The sequence below is a fragment of the Podarcis bocagei genome (assembly GCF_964188305.1).
Source record: "Podarcis bocagei genome assembly, chromosome: 12".
Taxonomy (NCBI): domain Eukaryota; kingdom Metazoa; phylum Chordata; class Lepidosauria; order Squamata; family Lacertidae; genus Podarcis; species Podarcis bocagei.
In genome coordinates, this window is record NC_138137.1 from 60966230 (window position 1) to 60983608 (window position 17379).

Consider the following 17379-nt stretch of genomic DNA (forward strand, 5'->3'; position numbering starts at 1 on the left):
AACACTTTGAATTGTGCTCGGAAACGTACTGGGAGCCACTGTAGGTCTTTCAAGACCGGTGTTATGTGGTCTCGGCAGCCGCTCCCAGTCACCAGTCTAGCTGCTGCACTGTGGATTAGTTGTAGTTTCCGGGTCACCTTCAAAGGTAGCCCCACGTAGAGCGCATGGCAGTAGTCCAAGCGAGAGATAACCAGAGCATGCACCACTCTGGCGAGACAGTCTGCGGGCAGGGAGGGTCTCATCCTGCGTACCAGATGGAGCTGATAAACAGCTGCCCTGGACACAGAATTGACCTGCGCCTCCATGGACAGCTGTGAGTCCAAAATGACTCCCAGGCTGCACACCTGGTCCTTCAGGGGCACAGTTACCCCATTCAGGATCAGGGAGTCCTCCACACCCACCTGCCTCCTGTCCCCCCAAAACAGTACTTCTGTCTTTTCAGGATTCAACCTCAATCTGTTAGCCGCCATCCATCCTCCAACCACCTCCAGGCACTCACACAGGAACTTCACCGCCTTCACTGCTTCCGATTTGAAAGAGAGGTAGAGCTGGGTATCATCCGCTTACTGATGAACACCCAGCCCAAACCCCCTGATGATCTCTCCCAGCGGCTGCATGTAAATGTTGAAAAGGATGGGGGAGAGGACAGAACCCTGAGGTATCCCACAAGTGAGAGCCCAGGGGTCTGAACACTCATCCCCCACCACCACTTTCTGAACACGGCCCTGAACTGTAAGTATGCTAGCAATTTGGTTTGCCATTTGAGTTTTGAGGGGATGGTTTCGCTTTTCCAACTTTTCGCAATTAGAATCCTGGCAGCAGTTGTGGCATACATAAATAATGGTCTATTTGACTTCTTGATTTCCGTTGTCATGATTCCTAACAAAAAAGTCTCCTGTCTCTTGGAACGCGTGAATACTGGAAAACTGTCCTCCTCCTATGTGTGTCCTCCTTCATTCAAATTAAAGGAATCTTAATATAAAACATACAAATATAGATGAAAAGGAAACTTATCTCTCTTTCTGAAAATTATCTGTAGCAACAATTATTCAGAATTTGAGCTCCAGAATAAACCCAGCTGTTGCTGCTGCCATTGTGAGTGCTGGGGAAGGCCGCTCCCTCCTGCAGGCCAATTCCACCAGGCCTAGGGGGCGGGGCCCACACTCACTATCGTCACAGCTTTAAGGACACTGGTGCTGCTGCAGCAAATGTCAAAACTGTTTTTACATATTTTAAAATGTTTTGAAAGTGTTTTTACTTTGTTGTACCACTGTGAACAGTGGTTTTTATTTATGTATTCTTATTTTGTTTTGTTTTGGGGTGGGATAAATGTTGAGTGGGGTGGGGATTAGTTTTATTTTAGTATAATTGTTTTTGTTTTATTTTGCGTTACTATTTTGTAAATGGAGGCTAGTATGAGGCTTGGGGTTTCTACCGTGAAGGGGCGAGGGAGGTATGGCGGTGGGGGCAAATGTCATAGGCGAAGGGGATCGAGATACAGATATGCTCGTACCCCTTCCAATCTGCGCCCCATCCCGAGGGACGAGGGTAGGGTGAGCAAGGATTACTCACCTCCGTCACTGGTGCTGTGCAATGCCAGGTCTATAGGCAACAAAACCGCCACCCTGCGAGACTTCTTTACCTCACAGGGGGTCGACGTGGCTTGTGTGACGGAGACCTGGGTGCGCGAAGGAGAAACAGTTACCTTACGAGAGATGGCACCCCCGGGTTTCTCCGTCCTCCACCAGTCACGGACTGTGAGCCGGGGGGGGGAGGGGTGGCATTATTAATCCGGGAAGATTGTCCTTTCAGGGCTCTACCATCGCCATTGATCTCCGGCATTGAATGTGTTGGCCTAGTGTGGGGCTCCGAGGAGAGCTTGGCTGTCTGTCTGGTGTACCGGCCACCTAGCGCTCCAGCAGCCACCCTGTCAGGCCTACTGGAAGCGGTGGCCGGCTGGGCCTTGGAGTTTCTGAACCTATTGGTATTGGGGGACTTCAACATCCATGATGATGCCACTCCCTCCTCACAGGCTCTGGACCTGGTGTCTTCCATGGCGACACTAGGGCTCTCCCAGTTTGTTTCGGGCCCCACACATCAAGCAGGCCACATGCTGGATTTGATCTTTGGCGTAGGTATAGATGTGATCATGTCTCCTTCAATGAAGGTGCCATGGTCTGATCACTACGCTCTGAAAGCCAGGATTGACTTTCCACCCCCACCCTGCTTAGGTGGCGAGCCAATTTGGGCTCGCCTGCAGAGGCTGATGGACCCTGATAGATTCCGCCAAGCCTTGCGGGACCTTGCTCCCCCTGGCGACTCATTGATTGAGCTTGTTGACGGCTGGAATACCCAGCTCCTGGCAGCCATCGATGAGATCGCACCTAAGCGCCCTCTGCGACCCCGCAGAAACCGGGCTCCCTGGTTTTCCGAGGAGCTCTGGAAAATGAAGCAGGACCTCAGACGGCTAGAGCAAGTATGGCGGGGTGCCCATGACAGAGCCTCAAGAACATCTTATAGGGTTTTTATGAAAACCTACGAGATGGCAGTGAAGGCCGCTAAGAAGTCTTACTTCTCGGCTTCCATTGCATCTGCTAGCTCTCGCCCGCCGCAATTATTTAGTATAATTAGGCCTTTAATGTCCCTGGACGGACAGCCAAATTTAAATAACAATTTGACACACAGCTGTGAGGCATTTGCGAGCTTTTTTGTGGAGAAGGTCCTGTTGCTCCGCCATGACCTCGCTGCCAATTTGGATACAATAAAGGAACTGGAGGCCCCTTGACTGTCCTCGGGCCCAGTATTCGATCACTTTGTTTTTTTTAATAATAATATTTATTGAAACAAAAGATTTTTTTTAAAAAAAATACACACAAAAAAAGACAAAATTACAAAAAAGAAGAAAAAACAAAAACATAAGAGAAAAAACAAAAATAGAACCATCCTTTTCAAATTCTCCAATTTCCATTACCTTCTTTCCATGACCTCCTCCTCCTCCTTCCATCTCTTGTATCTTGATTAATAATTGTCACAGCAAATCCTTTTCAAAGTTCATAATATTCTGTCATTCCTTTACCCTACTCTATTATCATCTTATCTTATAAAAAAAACCCTTAATGCTTAAAACTTAAATCCATAATTCATAATATTTAATCATTATGTTACCTTACTCTATTCTCATTTTGTCATATAAAAACAACCTTAAAGCTTAAAACTTAAATCTTTTTTACCAACTTCTCATAACCATTACCTTTTTTACCAAATTCTTTAAACATTTTAGCAAGAGCCCAATAATTTCCTTTCAACATTTTCCCGACATTCATCAAACATTTCTAATAATAATACAAAAAAGAAAATACAATAAAATAAAAGCAATCCAATCTTCTTCCAGTGTCCCCTCCCCCCGGTCCTGGGGTTGTCAGTCCTTTCTTTTTCCCATTAGTCTGGCACATTAACCTGGTGCCCTAATATCCGAGGCCTTCAAATCTCTTCCATGTCCCTTTCGCAACTCTTCTTCATATTTTCCTTTCACTCGCGGGAACTCCAGCTTTGTAGTGTTTTTGACCCTTTTCAACAAATCAGCCCCTTTCTCATAGTCCAGACTAAGCTCCATATGGTGTTTTAAAACATATTTCAGATTCCCTCCAAAATTGGAAGTCCCAACGGCTCCAAACCTCTGGAGATCCATTTCCAGACTCGGAAAGTCCAAATATCCCTGCATAGGGTGGTCAGTCCAACCCCCCATTTCCAGTTCAGTCCAAACTTTATCTTTCCAAGTCTGTTTTTTTCCAAGTTCATTTGCCAAATCCAAAAGCTCACTTTCCTGCTGGGCTGAGAGTCCCTCCATCCTTGGCGTCCCAGATTCAGCAGAATCCTCTTCTTTCTGTTGTTCTGTCGTGGCACACTCCTGTTTTAGTTCCTCAGTGGGCTCCATATGATTTTTCACTACCTGACCAAAGGCACTGGCAGCTTTTGTCATAAAATCCATCTTCAGACATAACTGATCCAATTGGGCACTTATATTACAGAAAGCACCCAACAGTGCTTCTGAAGGCATTGTCCTGCAAGGTCACAAAAACTCTTTCCCACAGTTGTACAGTAAACAGCTGCAAGTTCCCAGGAATTAGTTATAGTTTCATAGTTCCCCTCTAGGGGGAGAAACTTCTGATTGTTCTTTTCCTTGAAAACAATAGCAACAGAGTTTCTTCTTTAAAATATTTTGTCCATAAAAGAGCGAAAGGAAACAGTGGAATCACAATGTTTCCCTCCTTTTGACCATCTGTCAAAGCATTTATTTCTGGTCAATAAGCTTCAAACGTCAAATCTGACACCCCGCTCCAGGATCAGGACAGTGGAAAGTTACTTTACTTTAACTTTATTTCCGCAGGTTTAAACAACTCAGTAAAAATCCCCCTTCTTCTCCTGCTTCCGAAGGGGGGTTCCACAATTTTAAATGGTGAAAGACGATCCTTTAAAAGTGATTTTTAAGGCTCCAGTTTACATTGACTTTGCTTTGTTGTAACTACAAGAAAACGGAAGAGTGACTTCCTGTTTAACCCTTTCCGTATCAGTACCAAATTTTTAGAGTCCAAGTTCCTTTTATTTCGCCAATGCTTGATTAAAATCCAGTTATGTAGCGTTCCAGTACTCACGGTTAGTTATTTTCAATGCCAAATTGTCCCAGGAAAAAGGCAGCGCTCTCCAGCAACGGCTGTGCGGCTTCGCTCTGCAGAAAAAGCAGTCGACACACAGCACAGCGCCACTTCCCCCTCTTCACTTCGGAACCCGTTTCTGGGTTCCTTAGTGGGTTGGGGGGTGCTAAAGGTGCCCGCCGAGTCCCACGGTCACAGGCTTCATCCGCCTGTGATTTTCAGAAGGGTCCCCGCTACGCCGCAGCGGAAAGACCCGTTTCTTGCAGAGCTTGTCCCTCCAGTTCAGAGGGAGTCCGCCATCACTGGAGGCGCCACCCCGGAAGTCCTGGACCACTTTGACCAGATATCCCCAGCCGATGTGGACAGACTCCTCCGAGCTGGAAAGCCCACCACCTGTCCTCTCGACCTGTGCCCGTCTTGGCTGATTAGAGCGTGTCCAGATGAGGTGCGGGGGCCCCTAGGGGATATCATCAATTTGTCCCTTGGCACCAGGACATTCCCAGGGGAATTGAAGGAGGCAGTGGTGCGCCCGCTCTTAAAGGAAACATCATTAGATCCCTTAGATCTATCCAATTATCGCCCGGTTTCGAATCTTCTATTCCTGGGTAAGGTGATTGAGAGAGCGGTTGCTGAACAGCTTGGTGGGTTTCTGGATGAAACATCGGCTCTGGATCCATTCCAGTCCAGCTTCCACGCTGGTCATGGGACCGAGACGGCTCTGGCCGCCCTAACAGATGATCTGTGCAGGCAGCTGGATCGAGGCGGGTCAGGGCTGCTGATTCTTCTAGACCTATCAGCAGCCTTCAACATGGTCAGTCACAAACTCTTGGACCACCGCCTTGCCGATGTGGGGATCCAGGGCACAGTCCTTCAATGGCTGCGCTCGTTTCTCTCTGGTCGGGGACAGAGGGTGGCCCTTGGGGGGGAATTGTCATCACGCCACTTCTTGGTGTGTGGAGTGCCTCAGGGTGCGATACTCTTCCTGATGCTTTTCATCATCTTTATGTGCCCCCTCACCCTGCTTGTCCAGAGTTTTGGGCTAGGCTGCCATCAGTATGCTGATGACTCCCAACTCTATCTGTTAATGGATGGCCATCCTGACTCGGCCCCAGACACACTGATCAGATGTTTGAAAGCTATGGCTGGATGGTTACGTGGGAGCCGGTTGAAGTTAAATCCTTCGAAGACAGAGGTCCTTTGGCTGGGACGGGACGATATGGGACTGGGGGGGGGCAACTCCCATCTCTTGCGGGGCGCAATTAGTGCCAGCACCGTCCGTTAAGAGTTTGGGTGTAATCTTCGACACCTCCCTTTCCACAGAGGCGCAGATTGCAGCTATAACAAAGGTGGCATTTTTCCATCTCCGCCAAGCTAAGCAGTTGGCTCCTTACCTCTCTCGCCCTGACCTAGCCACTGTGATCTACGCGACAGTCACCTCCAGACTGGATCATTGTAACTCGCTCTACGTGGGGCTGCCCTTGAGACTGACCCAGAAACTCCAGCGGGTGCAGAATGCAGTGGCGAGACTCCTTACGGGGTCCTCGCTGCGAGATCACATTCACCCGGTGCTATACCAGCTGCACTGGCTCCCAATGGAGTACAGGATCAGGTTTAAGGTGCTGGTTCTAACCTTTAAAGCCCTATACGGCCTAGGACCCTCATACCTATGGGACCACCACTCCTGGTATGTCCCACAGAGGAACTTACAGTCTTCAAACAAAAACATCCTGAAGGTCCCAGGCGACAGAGAGGTTAGGCTGGCCTAAGCTAGAGCCAGGGCTTTTTCGGCTGTGGCTCCAATCTGGTGGAACGCTCTGTCACAAGAGACCAGGGCCCTGCGGGACTTGACATCTTTCCGCAGGGCCTGCAAGACAGAGCTGTTCCACCAGGCCTTTGGTCAGGGAACAGCCTGACTCCCTCTTTTGGTAATCTTCACAGAACTTTAGTCTAATGGTTGCCATCAATTTGATTTGAATTAATTTTATAATGAATTGATTTTAGAATGTTGTACTATTTTATTGATGTTAGCCGCCCTGAGCCTGGCTTCAGCTGGGGAGGGTGGGATAGAAATAAAATTTATTATTATTATTTATTATTATTATTTAATATCCAGCCTTTTCCTGGATATATCCAGCTGCCTCAGCAGAAAAGAACTTTCCGGAAGGAACCAGTATTTTCCGGTTTCTGACCTCAAGACTTGAGCCATGACATTTTGTCCCACTGCCAGAAGAGCATCTTTAGCTCCCGAGTTTCTGTGGCAACGCTTTTTGGGATGTGGTTCTCTGCAGGAACATTTGTATTTCAATAAAAGCCTATCTTTCCACTTGGAGACTTCCTCCTTTTCTTTTGGGTTTCTGTGGGTAACCTCCAGTCTAGGAACCGCTTTTTGAATTCTGCTACATACACATGACTGAATGGAAAAAATAAATTTGAAAGTGATTTATAATGAGACTGAAATACTAAAATTATTAATAGAAACAATTCTTAAAACATTCAAAAAATGAATCAGCGATAAATTTTAAAACATTTTTTTTCATACTGTTAAGTTCATTTCACAGTTGGGGGAGGGCATTATTCCAAAGCAGAGCCCATCTTTTTCACAGGATCCTTATTAAACTAGGGAATGTCTGCATGCGATCCCATCTCTACAGCTCACATAAACACCACGGAAAAGGTGGCCGAAGCCTGAAAGGCGAAAGTATCAGCCTCGAATGCAGGACTCAGGGACGCTTTCCCCCGTTTCTGCCATGGAGACCTGGGACCCCTTCTCCTTCGGAAGTGACCTCCAAGGAGGAAGCCAGGGCGGATCAGTCCCTGGAACTTGGAGGCGATTCATTGACTCATCTGGAAAGATGCTGTACAATTTTCCTTTCGCCGTTTGCCATTTGGGGTTCCCCCTTTGCACCACAAGGTTCCTCCTGAAGTGATGGACATGAGGCAGGAGGTGATAATGCAGGTGAGCTGCGCACAGGTGAGCTGCATGCAAGCTGCCAGCCAGCCCTGTGGAGACTCATTTTATCGACCCAAATATGCAAACCCAGGCAGATACATTTGGGGCTGTGACCTTTACACATCTTCCAGTCCCGAGATAGTGGGGTAGTACAAAGTTATTTTGGCACCTGTTTCCACTGCATCATTTTCCCCTTGCACAGTGTAAGACGAAGGAGACAAAAGGTCTCCGAGACAAAGGTTACAGACAGGACACTACAGACTACTGAGACCGCAAAAGGTTAGACAGAGGGTACGATATTCAGACAGCTGTGGCTTGTCTGTGAGGGGGGGTGCCCCGCACCCCAAGGTCACGCGTGCAGGCAGACTGTGGCTGCCTGTGGGTGGGGAGTGTGCTCCTTCAGGACCCCGTGATCATCCCTACACCTCCAAGGCCTTTGGGAAGGAAACTAGGGCAGGCTTAGCCATGGCAAGAGGAAGAGCTCTGGTTGCTCCCAAGGGCCCTGCAGGGGATTCAGGCTGGGGGAGGGGGCTGTCTCTTCCTCTGGCCATTGCAGCCCCCAGGAAGCCATGGAAGAACGGCAGGAGACCTTCAGCAGAGAACAGCCAAGCTCGGTTCTCTCCGCAATGGCTTCCTCTTCTGAGAGCTCCCTTTCTTGTTTGGGCTAGACCAGGAGGAGCCCAGTTCAACCAGTTCCCCAGAGTGCCCCCACTGGGCTCCAGTGGCCCCCTGAGACCCCTAGGGATCCGGAGTGAGGGCAACTTCTGTTGAACTACTGCCTGAGGGGGAGGAACAGATGTCTTGGCCCATTTGGGGGGCAAGTGAGGGCCATCCAGAAAGGGCTCCTGGGACCCCGAGGGGCCAGAAGGGGAGTCTCCAGCCTTGTCTGGGGAAGAGCCCCTCTTTCCTCTAGGCCTGCAGGTGGAGCCCTTCTGCTTGTTCTGGCTCTTGGGGTGACGAAGGAAGCCGGTCCAGGGGTCAAACTCCCCTGAGGGAACCTTCCCCCTTTGAGGGGATAAAGCCCCACTTCTTCTTTGGCTTCAGAGACAGGTGGGGCTTTCCCTCCTCCTGTTCTGGCCGATAACCTGGAAGATCCCCCAAGGCATCTTGCCTGACATCTCCCAATGGAGAGGCCTCCTCCGCTGGGCCAACATGGCGAGGAGAGAGGCTGCCCTGCGGAGGCAAAGCCATCATGGCAGGAAGGTGGCTGAGGATGCCCTGTGAGCGCTGGAACCTGAAGGTGCCACCCTCCTTCAGCTGGGAGGAGAAACCTGAGAGCGTGGGACTCGTCGCCATTGCCACTTGGTAGGCTCGACGTTGAGCTCTAACCCGTGTCCGGTCTGATTCAGAATGAGTTTTCTGCCACCGGCACTCTAGCCATGTCAGCGTTTGTTTCCTCACCCTCAGCTCCAAAGAAAACCACGGGGATGTCCGGGCTCCATGCAGTCAGAGAGGGCGCTTCGGAGCCAGACAGTCAGTAGCCCTGGTTGACTCCGCATTCCAGCGTGCAACCAGGGAATCAGCTGAAAGGCCATCAACTTGGGATAAAGCATCCCCTACCACTCTCTGGAAGCCGGACCATCCGAATCGGTCCCACCTCCCTGCAGAGGGGAAGGGTTGCGGAGAAGTCCATGAAGGAGAAGGAGAGGGAGCAGCCAAGAGGGAAACTGGGGGGGGGAAACTCCCTCAGGAAACCAGGCGAAGGAGACCAGGCCCAGGGGAATCTGAAAGGGGATTGGCCAGCTGTCCAATGGAGAGGCTTCTGATTGGTCCAGCCCCGCTCGGGCGGGAAATGGGGTCAAAATCCGCTGGGGGGGGGGAGATCATTTTTGGGAGGGGGATCTCCTGTCTGGGAAGCTGCCCCCTCCATCCTTCCCCCCACTCACTGAGCTGGAGGGGTTTTTTAAAAGGGGTGTCTTGATGGAGCCATCTCTGAGCCCAAGACACCTCCTGCCACTGCGCAGACCTTCGCTTCTTCTCCATCCCAGCCTTTCCTAGGGATCCTGGAGCCTCTATTTTGGGGGAGGGGCAGAGCCAAGGTAACCCCCCCATGCCCCCCCGCCTCCCTTGCTGTTATGCTAGTCTGCTTCGATGTGGGCTCCTTGGGGCAGAGTCCTTGGCCCAGAGGGAGGGAAGGGGGCAGCCCCTGGAGCGCAGGCGCAGAAGCAGCCAGGGAGAGGGAGAGGCGGGCTCGGTGCCCTCGGCTTGGCAAGGGTTAAAAGGAGCCGAGCTGGATTCCTAGAGAGGACAGGAAGTGAAGGGGGCGCAGGTCCTCCCTCCCTGCCCACTTCCCTTCCTGCTGCTTTCTTCTCTCCCTTGGCCCAAGCTTCCTGGGTGAGTCTCCTCTCTCTTCCCCCGGAGGGCGCCGTGGGGAGAAGGGGGTCCCAGGGGGCAGGGAGGGGCATGGGGGTCCCTGCTCGGTGGGGGGAGACCCCCAAGACATGGCAGAAGGCAAAGGAGGCGCAGAAATGGCAGGCAGGCGTCGCCCCAGGAGTTGGGGGGAGAGGGGCGGAGAGGAGGAGGGGGAGAGGGGCCGAAACAAGCCGGGGAAGGAAGGTGGGGCGCCCGGGGGGGGGGGAGGGAGGTCATCAAGTACCTTTGGCTGCTTCGTTCCTGTGCTTCAGGTAGAGTTGCACCTTTGGTGGGGCAAAATACAGGGGGGGGCGGAGTGTAATTGGGGGGCAACAGATTCCTTGACCTGGTGCAGAAATCCCTTCGTGACCCCCTGGACCAGAGCAGGCCAGGCCCTCCTGTCTTCCACTGCCTCCCTCATGCTGGTAGCTTCCAGAACACTGTCCCACCATCTCGTCCTTCTCCTTGCGCCCTCCATCTTTCCCAACATCAGGGTCTTTTCCAGGGAGTCTTCTCTTCTCATGAGGGGGCCAAAGTCTTGGAGCCTCAGCTTCAGGATCTGTCCTTCCAGTGAGCACTCAGGGCTGATTTCCTTCAGAATGGAGAGGTTGGATCTTCTTGCAGTCCATGGGACTCTGCACCATGATTCAAATGCAATGCAATGCAATCCATTGCAATGATCCAATGGAAGCTCACAGTCACTGCAAACATTCCAGCAACAATATTGACAGGAAATCCTCCTGACCTGCTGGATTTCTGCCTGCCAGAATGATGTAGAAACGAAGGCCAAAAAGTGGGGAGGGGGGATGGTGGGAGAGAGAGCAACAAAGCCTGCTTCTCTTCCTCATAGATTGGCATACCCCAGGGCACCGAGGTCCCTTTGGTTCCCCCATTAAATATTTGAGCCCCCCCCCATTAATGGGCATTGCCATTCAACTGGTGTGTGCACGCTGCATCTTGGGATCAGCTTTGCAGGGTGGGGCTTACTTGGGCCCATGGGCGTCCGATGGGGAGAATTAAATCCTTAATTGACTGAGATTCTGCCCCTTAACATAAATCCTGGCTATGCCCGATGCCTGCTCCCTCCTAATGTTTTATTCAAGTTGGCACCCCTGATTGACTGTAGCTGTTCACTGCTGCTATTATTGTTGTTGTTGTTATTGTTAAATTTGTATCCTGCCCTTCATCCAAAGTTTACAGGGCGATTCACAACATAAACATGCAAAATTAGAACACCAAATGCATAATGAAACAAAGGCAAAGGCAATGATCTCTCCTCCCACAAACATATTTCAAAGGCCATAGAATGCTAACCAGACAAAGACCCAGTTATAGAAAAAGGTTTTTGCCTGGCACCTCAAGATGTCAGGAAGGGTCCAGGCGAGCCTCTCTTGGGAGACCTTCCCCAAATGGGGAACCACTGCAGAAAAGGAGAAGGCACACAGAGGAGAGGCTGGATGGCCATCGGTCAGGGATGGTCTAGTTGAGATTGCTGCATTGCCCCAGGGGGTTGGCTAGATGACCCTCAGGGGTCCCTTCCTACTCTGCAACTCTCTGGCGCAGGTTTGTGAAGATTTTTAGGTACAAGTTGGATGCAGGGGGTGCATAGGATTCTAGCCCACCTTATGCACCGTCGGCTCAGGAATAAGTAAGTCCCGCTGATCATGATGAGACTCCCAGGCTGTGCAGTCCGGCTTTTTAAATAAATGTTTTCCTTTTCAGATAATACAGAGCATGGTGAAATCCCAATAAATAGTGCCTTTGCTAGACTCTTTTCAGGCACCTGCTAAAAGCAGTCTTGTTTAGGCAAGCTTACTCAGATGCTTGGGAAGCTGAAGGAATTTGAATCTGTTTTAATAGTTTAGATTTTGTATGTTTTAAAGCATTGATTTTACTGCTGTGATTTTTTGTTTTGTTTTATGTTTTGGTAAACAGTTTTGCAGGCTTTTAAAAATAAACTTTATTAAATAAACAATAAATATAAATAAAATAACAGAACCCATCCTGTGGATTTAAGTATCTGCCCCCAGTGGCCTCCTTGTTATCAGAGGCCCAGAATCCACATTCCTTTGTAAGAAAATATGAAATAAAGTCAAAACAAAATCAATGGGGGGGGGAGTGACAGGACATTTTCCGCACCAGCTAACACCTGACCTTGCTACGCCACTGCATGGGGGCATGCAAAGAAACCCCCTTCAGATTGAGGGATAAGTCACATTTCTGAACAGAGGCTGTAGCCAGACGGGAACATTTGCACATGGGAGGAGCACAGGGAGAAGAAAAGCCCTTCTGCATCTGCAGCAGCACAACTGGGCCACTTCCTCTGTCCCAGATGCAACAAAACATGTCTCTCCCCTATTCAGGCTAAACAAGTAGACAAACTAATGTGAAAGCAGATTTCAGATCTATCCTCAGGAAATGCTAAACAAGGATAAAAGACTCCTTCTCCCAACCTTCTGGGATTATCAGTCATTGGGTGGCTTGTACTATTAACAGAGGACATGGAACACGTAAAATCCTTTTTGGCTATCTGTAATAAAATTCTAACCATCTTGAAAGGTACTTGTAAAACCTTCTGGAAAAATCTAGCAGAGCGTCTGTGGGTTTTGATAAAAAAGAAATGGAAATTGGTGCAGTCTCACAAGAGGCTAGTTTTATCAAGCTACCCTCAGCCTTTGGGAATCTTGTCACAAGAGGAGTGTAAAGCTCACCTCTGGAGTTTATAAAGGGTATACATGCATGGTATTCTTAAGAACACTACAGATTTAGGACATGTGGAAGATCTATACTTTGATGGCTTCCATGCCAGGGTGGGGCCACATTTTGAGACTGGAGACTTGCAAAGGTTGTGTATAAACACAGACAATATCTAAGGAGGAGTGGTGTATTCGTCTCATGATATTTCAAAAATGTGGTATCACCAGCTCCTCTGCTTCCACATACAGATTTGGTCCCTAGGCAACCCCTGACAGAGGCAAATAGGGCCACAACATCTGCCTGGCTTGCAGTGAGAGAGCTCAAAGAGTGTGAACTGGGCTCTCCATTCAAAGCACCTAGCATGGGGGCACCCACATGTAATAGCTACTTGTCTACTTTCTGCCCATGCTCTGGGGTTGCAGTTTTTAGGATTGGGGACAGGGCGCCACTGGTTTTGCCACCAAGTTCTGTCCAAAAGCCCCACTGAGTTCAATGGGATATGTGAGAGAGTATAGGCCCATACCCCAGAACGAACCTAAGGATTAGGTTGTTCATAAGAAGAGGAGGGAGTGAAGGGAGAGGGAAGGGTTAATCTCAATAATATCAGGACCCAAGCTAACTGCTGCAGTTGTGGTTAAGCAGCTAGCAGCAGCTGTGGTTAAAACCACAATTGCTTCAGCTATGTAGGCCAGAAGCTGTTTCCTGTTTCCTGCTTCCTGCTTCAGTAATGCAAGAGAAGAAGAACACACATACAAGGGAGGGAGGGGAGCTTAGCTAGCCATATAGCCATATGCCGTATAAGGTAATAAGTTGTAACCTTGCCAGCTGATTGGGGAGACGAATGCATGCTCCCAGGTATAAGAATGCTTGCTGAACACAGTATACGGGCCGCCAGTCTTTGGAAGATATTCCACTGGCAGCCTCTGCGCAGATCTCAATAAAACTCTTTTCCCCGAAGAAGTTGCTTCCCTGGTGCTTTTGTTCTCGGTCCTGGGCAAGTAGGTAAATGAATCCCCTGTAAGCTAAGGCTTCATTGTCAACCTACGTATACAAGCTGACGTGGTTGGAAGGAGGGAGAGGGTGCCTGGAGGGTATATCTACTGCATGTAACTTGTCTTTTCTTTGGACTTGCTGTGGACTCACCACGCAAGTGCCTTCTGCTATCCGGAGAGCAGAATAAACTCTTTCTTTGAACCAACTCGGTGTCATTTTGACTTCCTTCCTCCTGTCACGAAGCAACGCAGACCCAATCGGTGAACTCCAATAAGGCTACATTGGAACCACTGGAGATGTTTAGGAAAAGGGCTTGTGTTGGGAAGGGGCTGCCCCATTTGTGCTTCTTCAGGGGCAGGAGAATATCTAGGGCAGGAGAATCCCCGCAGGGCCTCTGAGGTTCCCTTTGCTTCTTCCTCTCTCCCAGGCTCCTCGACTCCTCAGGAAGGATGAAAGAGACGGATCCTGCAAAGCTAGCGAGGATGGAAGGGGGAAGATGGACGGTTGACCTGATCAGGTTGTCTCCCGCATCCCTCCCCACAACCTCTGAGCGTTCCCTCTCAGGGACCTCCAAGAGATCTGGTGACTTGGATGGATGGAGCTGGACAGGTATTGGGGCTTGCTCAGCTTGGGGGTGGGGGGAGGCAGGCAGGCGGATGGAGATGGAGAAGGGGAGCACCTTTTCAGGCTCCTCCACCTGCCTGCCTGAACCTCCACTGTTTGGAGGGAGACCAACAGTGTCTGGGATTCTAACATCCCCACGGTGAACCCTGAATGGAGGGATATCAACTCTTTCCTCTCTGAATGTTCTCCATCTAGTCATGCCTTTTTAAACAAGGACCAGGCTTGTCTGAACCTCCAGGCCTTCTTCAGTATTGGCTTCAGAGCTTTTAGGGAAGTTGAAATAACTTCTGTGAGGTCTGTTGTTTTGGCTCTGTCTGCATTAGACTGACCTCGGAGATGGAGTGGATTCCAGGATTGAGCCAAACAAAATCTATCCCAGATTAAAGCCAAGCAGTATGTCAGTTAATACCAATCAACAAGGGCAGTGAAAACCATAGTAAGGCCTCACACCTAACTCCAGTTCTTCCTCTGTCACAAGCATTTATTAACTTTATTCAATAATGGATGTGAACCATGTCGCCTTCGCTCTGAGTGGGGTTTGGGTCCAGGACAGCGATGCAGAGTGACTTACACTAACATGGCAGTGCATTGCTGGGGGAGGGGGGGTCAGGTGTTGGATTTGATGCTTCTGTGTCATCTGTGCCCCGTCACGGTATTCTGGCAGTGTGGCCCCACCGGTTTCAAGAGAGTCAGGTGCCCCGCAGTCATGCAGAAATGCTGGGGGGGGGGTCAAAGATGCCACACATCGACAGTGACATTAAGTTAGACTCCAAGGATGTCTGTTTGAGGCTGAAACAGAGCACTCAAGTCTCGCGGGGGGGGATTTTGTTCAATAATCTGGAGCGCCATTTCTTTCCGAGGCTCTAATTAGCGTCTCTTTTCATTGCAGATGGTGAAGAATTGGAAGAGAAGAACAAGGGGGACCAGAACATAATCCACATAGCAGAGAAGTCATATAAATATTCAGAGTGTGGAGAGAACATCCGTCAGAGCTCCCAGTCCACCTCCCATCAAAGAAAGAACTTCGTTAGGAGGAATAGCTTCACTTCACATGAAAGAACAAAGAGTAGGGAGAAATTGCATCAGTGCAGAGAATGTGGAAAAAGTTTCACTTGGAAGGGCAGTCTCGCTTCCCATCATAGAATTCATACAGGGGAGAAACCCTATAACTGCATGGAATGTGGAAAGAGCTTCAGTGAAAGTGCACATCTCACTTCCCATCAAAGAATTCATACAGGGGAGAAACCCTATCATTGCTTGCAGTGTGGGAAGAGCTTCAGTCAAAGTGCACATCTCACTTCCCATCAAAGAATTCATACAGGGGAGAAACCCTATCAGTGCTTCGAATGTGGGAAGAGCTTCAGTCAAAGTGCACATCTCACTTCCCATCAAAGAATTCATACAGGGGAGAAACCCTATCAGTGCTTCGAATGTGGGAAGAGCTTCAGTCGAAGCACCAATCTCACTTCCCATCAAAGAATTCATACAGGGGAGAAACCCTATCAGTGCTTCGAATGTGGGAAGAGCTTCAGTGAAAGAACCAACCTCACTTCCCATCAAAGAATTCATACGGGGGAGAAACCCTATCAGTGCTTCGAATGTGGAAAGAGCTTCAAGGAGGGGACAACGCTCTCTTCCCATCAAAGAATTCATACAGGAGAGAAACCCTATAACTGCATGGAATGTGGAAAGAGCTTTAGTTGCAGCCACCATCTGACTTCCCATCAAAGAATTCATACGGGGGAGAAACCCTATCATTGCTTGCAGTGTGGGAAGAACTTCAATCAGAAGGATCATCTCACTTCCCATCAAAGAATTCATACGGGGGAGAAACCCTATCACTGCTTCGAATGTGGAACGAGCTTCAGAAAAAGTTCCCATCTCAGTTCTCATCAAAGAATTCATACAGGGGAGAAAGCCTATCAGTGCCTGGAATGTGGAAAGAGCTTCAGGGATAGGTCAAAGCTCTCTTCCCATCAAAGAATTCATACAGGGGAGAAACCTTTTCAATGCCATGAGTGTGAAAAGAGCTTTCGTCACAGTTCCAGTCTCACTTCCCATCAAAGAATTCATACTGGGAAAAAACCCTATCAGTGCTTGGAATGTGGGATGAGGTTCATTCGGAAGGATGGTCTCACTTCTGATCAAAGAATTCACACAGGGGAGAAACCTTTTCAATGCCACGAGTGTTAAAAGAGCTTCAGTCAGAGCTCCAATCTCACTTCCCATCAAAGAATTCATACAGGGTAGAAACCATATCAGTGCTTGGAATGTGGAAAGAGCTTCAGAAACAGTGCCCATTTCACAGTCCATCAAAGGTGATCTCACTTCCCATCAAAGAATTCATACAGGGGAGAAACCCTTTCAATGCCTGGAATGTGGGAAAAGCTTCAGTCTCAATCACAGTCTCACTTCACATCAAAGAATTCATACAGGGGAGAAACCATATCCATGCCTGGAATGTGGAAAGAGCTTCAGAAACAGTGCCCATTTCACAGTCCATCAAAGAATTCATACAGGGGAGAAACCATATAAATGCCTGGAATGTGGGAAGAGCTTCAGTCACAGGAAGACTCTCACTTTGCACCAAATAATTCATACAGGGGAGAAACCCTATCAGTGCTTCGAATGTGGGAAGAGCTTCAGTCAGGGGATCCGTCTCACTTCCCATTAAAGAATTCACACTGAGGGACAAGAGCTTCAGTCAAAGTGGAACGCTCTCTCACCATCAAAGAATTCATACAGGGGAGAAACCCTATCAGTGCTTGGACTGTGGAAAGAGCTTCAATCGGAAGGATGGTCTCAATTCCCATCAAAGAATTCATGCAGAGGGAAGACCAAAAAGGAAAAGTAATAAAGCAAAAATTATTAAACAACCCGTACAAAACACAGTTGAATGGGAAAGAGAAAGGGACGGGGGAGAATAACTAAAAATACCCTTTATCACATTTGTATCATATAACAATAGAATGGGAAACACCAAAGATCTGTTCAAGAAAATTGGAGATATGAAAGGAACATTTCGGGCAAAAATTACCATAATAAAGGACAAAAGTGGTCCGGAGTTACAGTGTGGGAGGGGGGTGAGTATTTGACCCCCTGCTAAATTTG

General features: G+C 49.0%; 2 protein-coding genes across 3 annotated transcripts in view; both read left to right on the top strand.

Annotated features, from left to right (window-relative positions):
* The window catches only part of LOC308569548 (uncharacterized protein), a 54167-nt gene extending 37587 nt beyond the window's left edge, over window positions 1–16580 (top strand). For both annotated transcript variants that reach the window (XM_081163609.1, XM_081163610.1), the window contains one exon: window positions 15471–16580. In XM_081163609.1, coding sequence (XP_081019735.1) covers window positions 15471–16461 — 991 coding nt within the window. In that variant the 3' untranslated portion in view covers window positions 16462–16580. The remainder of the gene's footprint in view (window positions 1–15470) is intronic.
* On the top strand, window positions 1348–2987 carry LOC308569678 (uncharacterized protein). Its single transcript, XM_081163906.1, has 2 exons — window positions 1348–1409; window positions 1877–2987. The coding sequence occupies exons 1-2, from the start codon at window positions 1404–1406 to the stop codon at window positions 2783–2785; spliced, it is 915 nt and encodes a 304-aa protein (XP_081020032.1). The 5' UTR covers window positions 1348–1403; the 3' UTR covers window positions 2786–2987.
* Window positions 16581–17379: the final 799 nt, after the last annotated feature.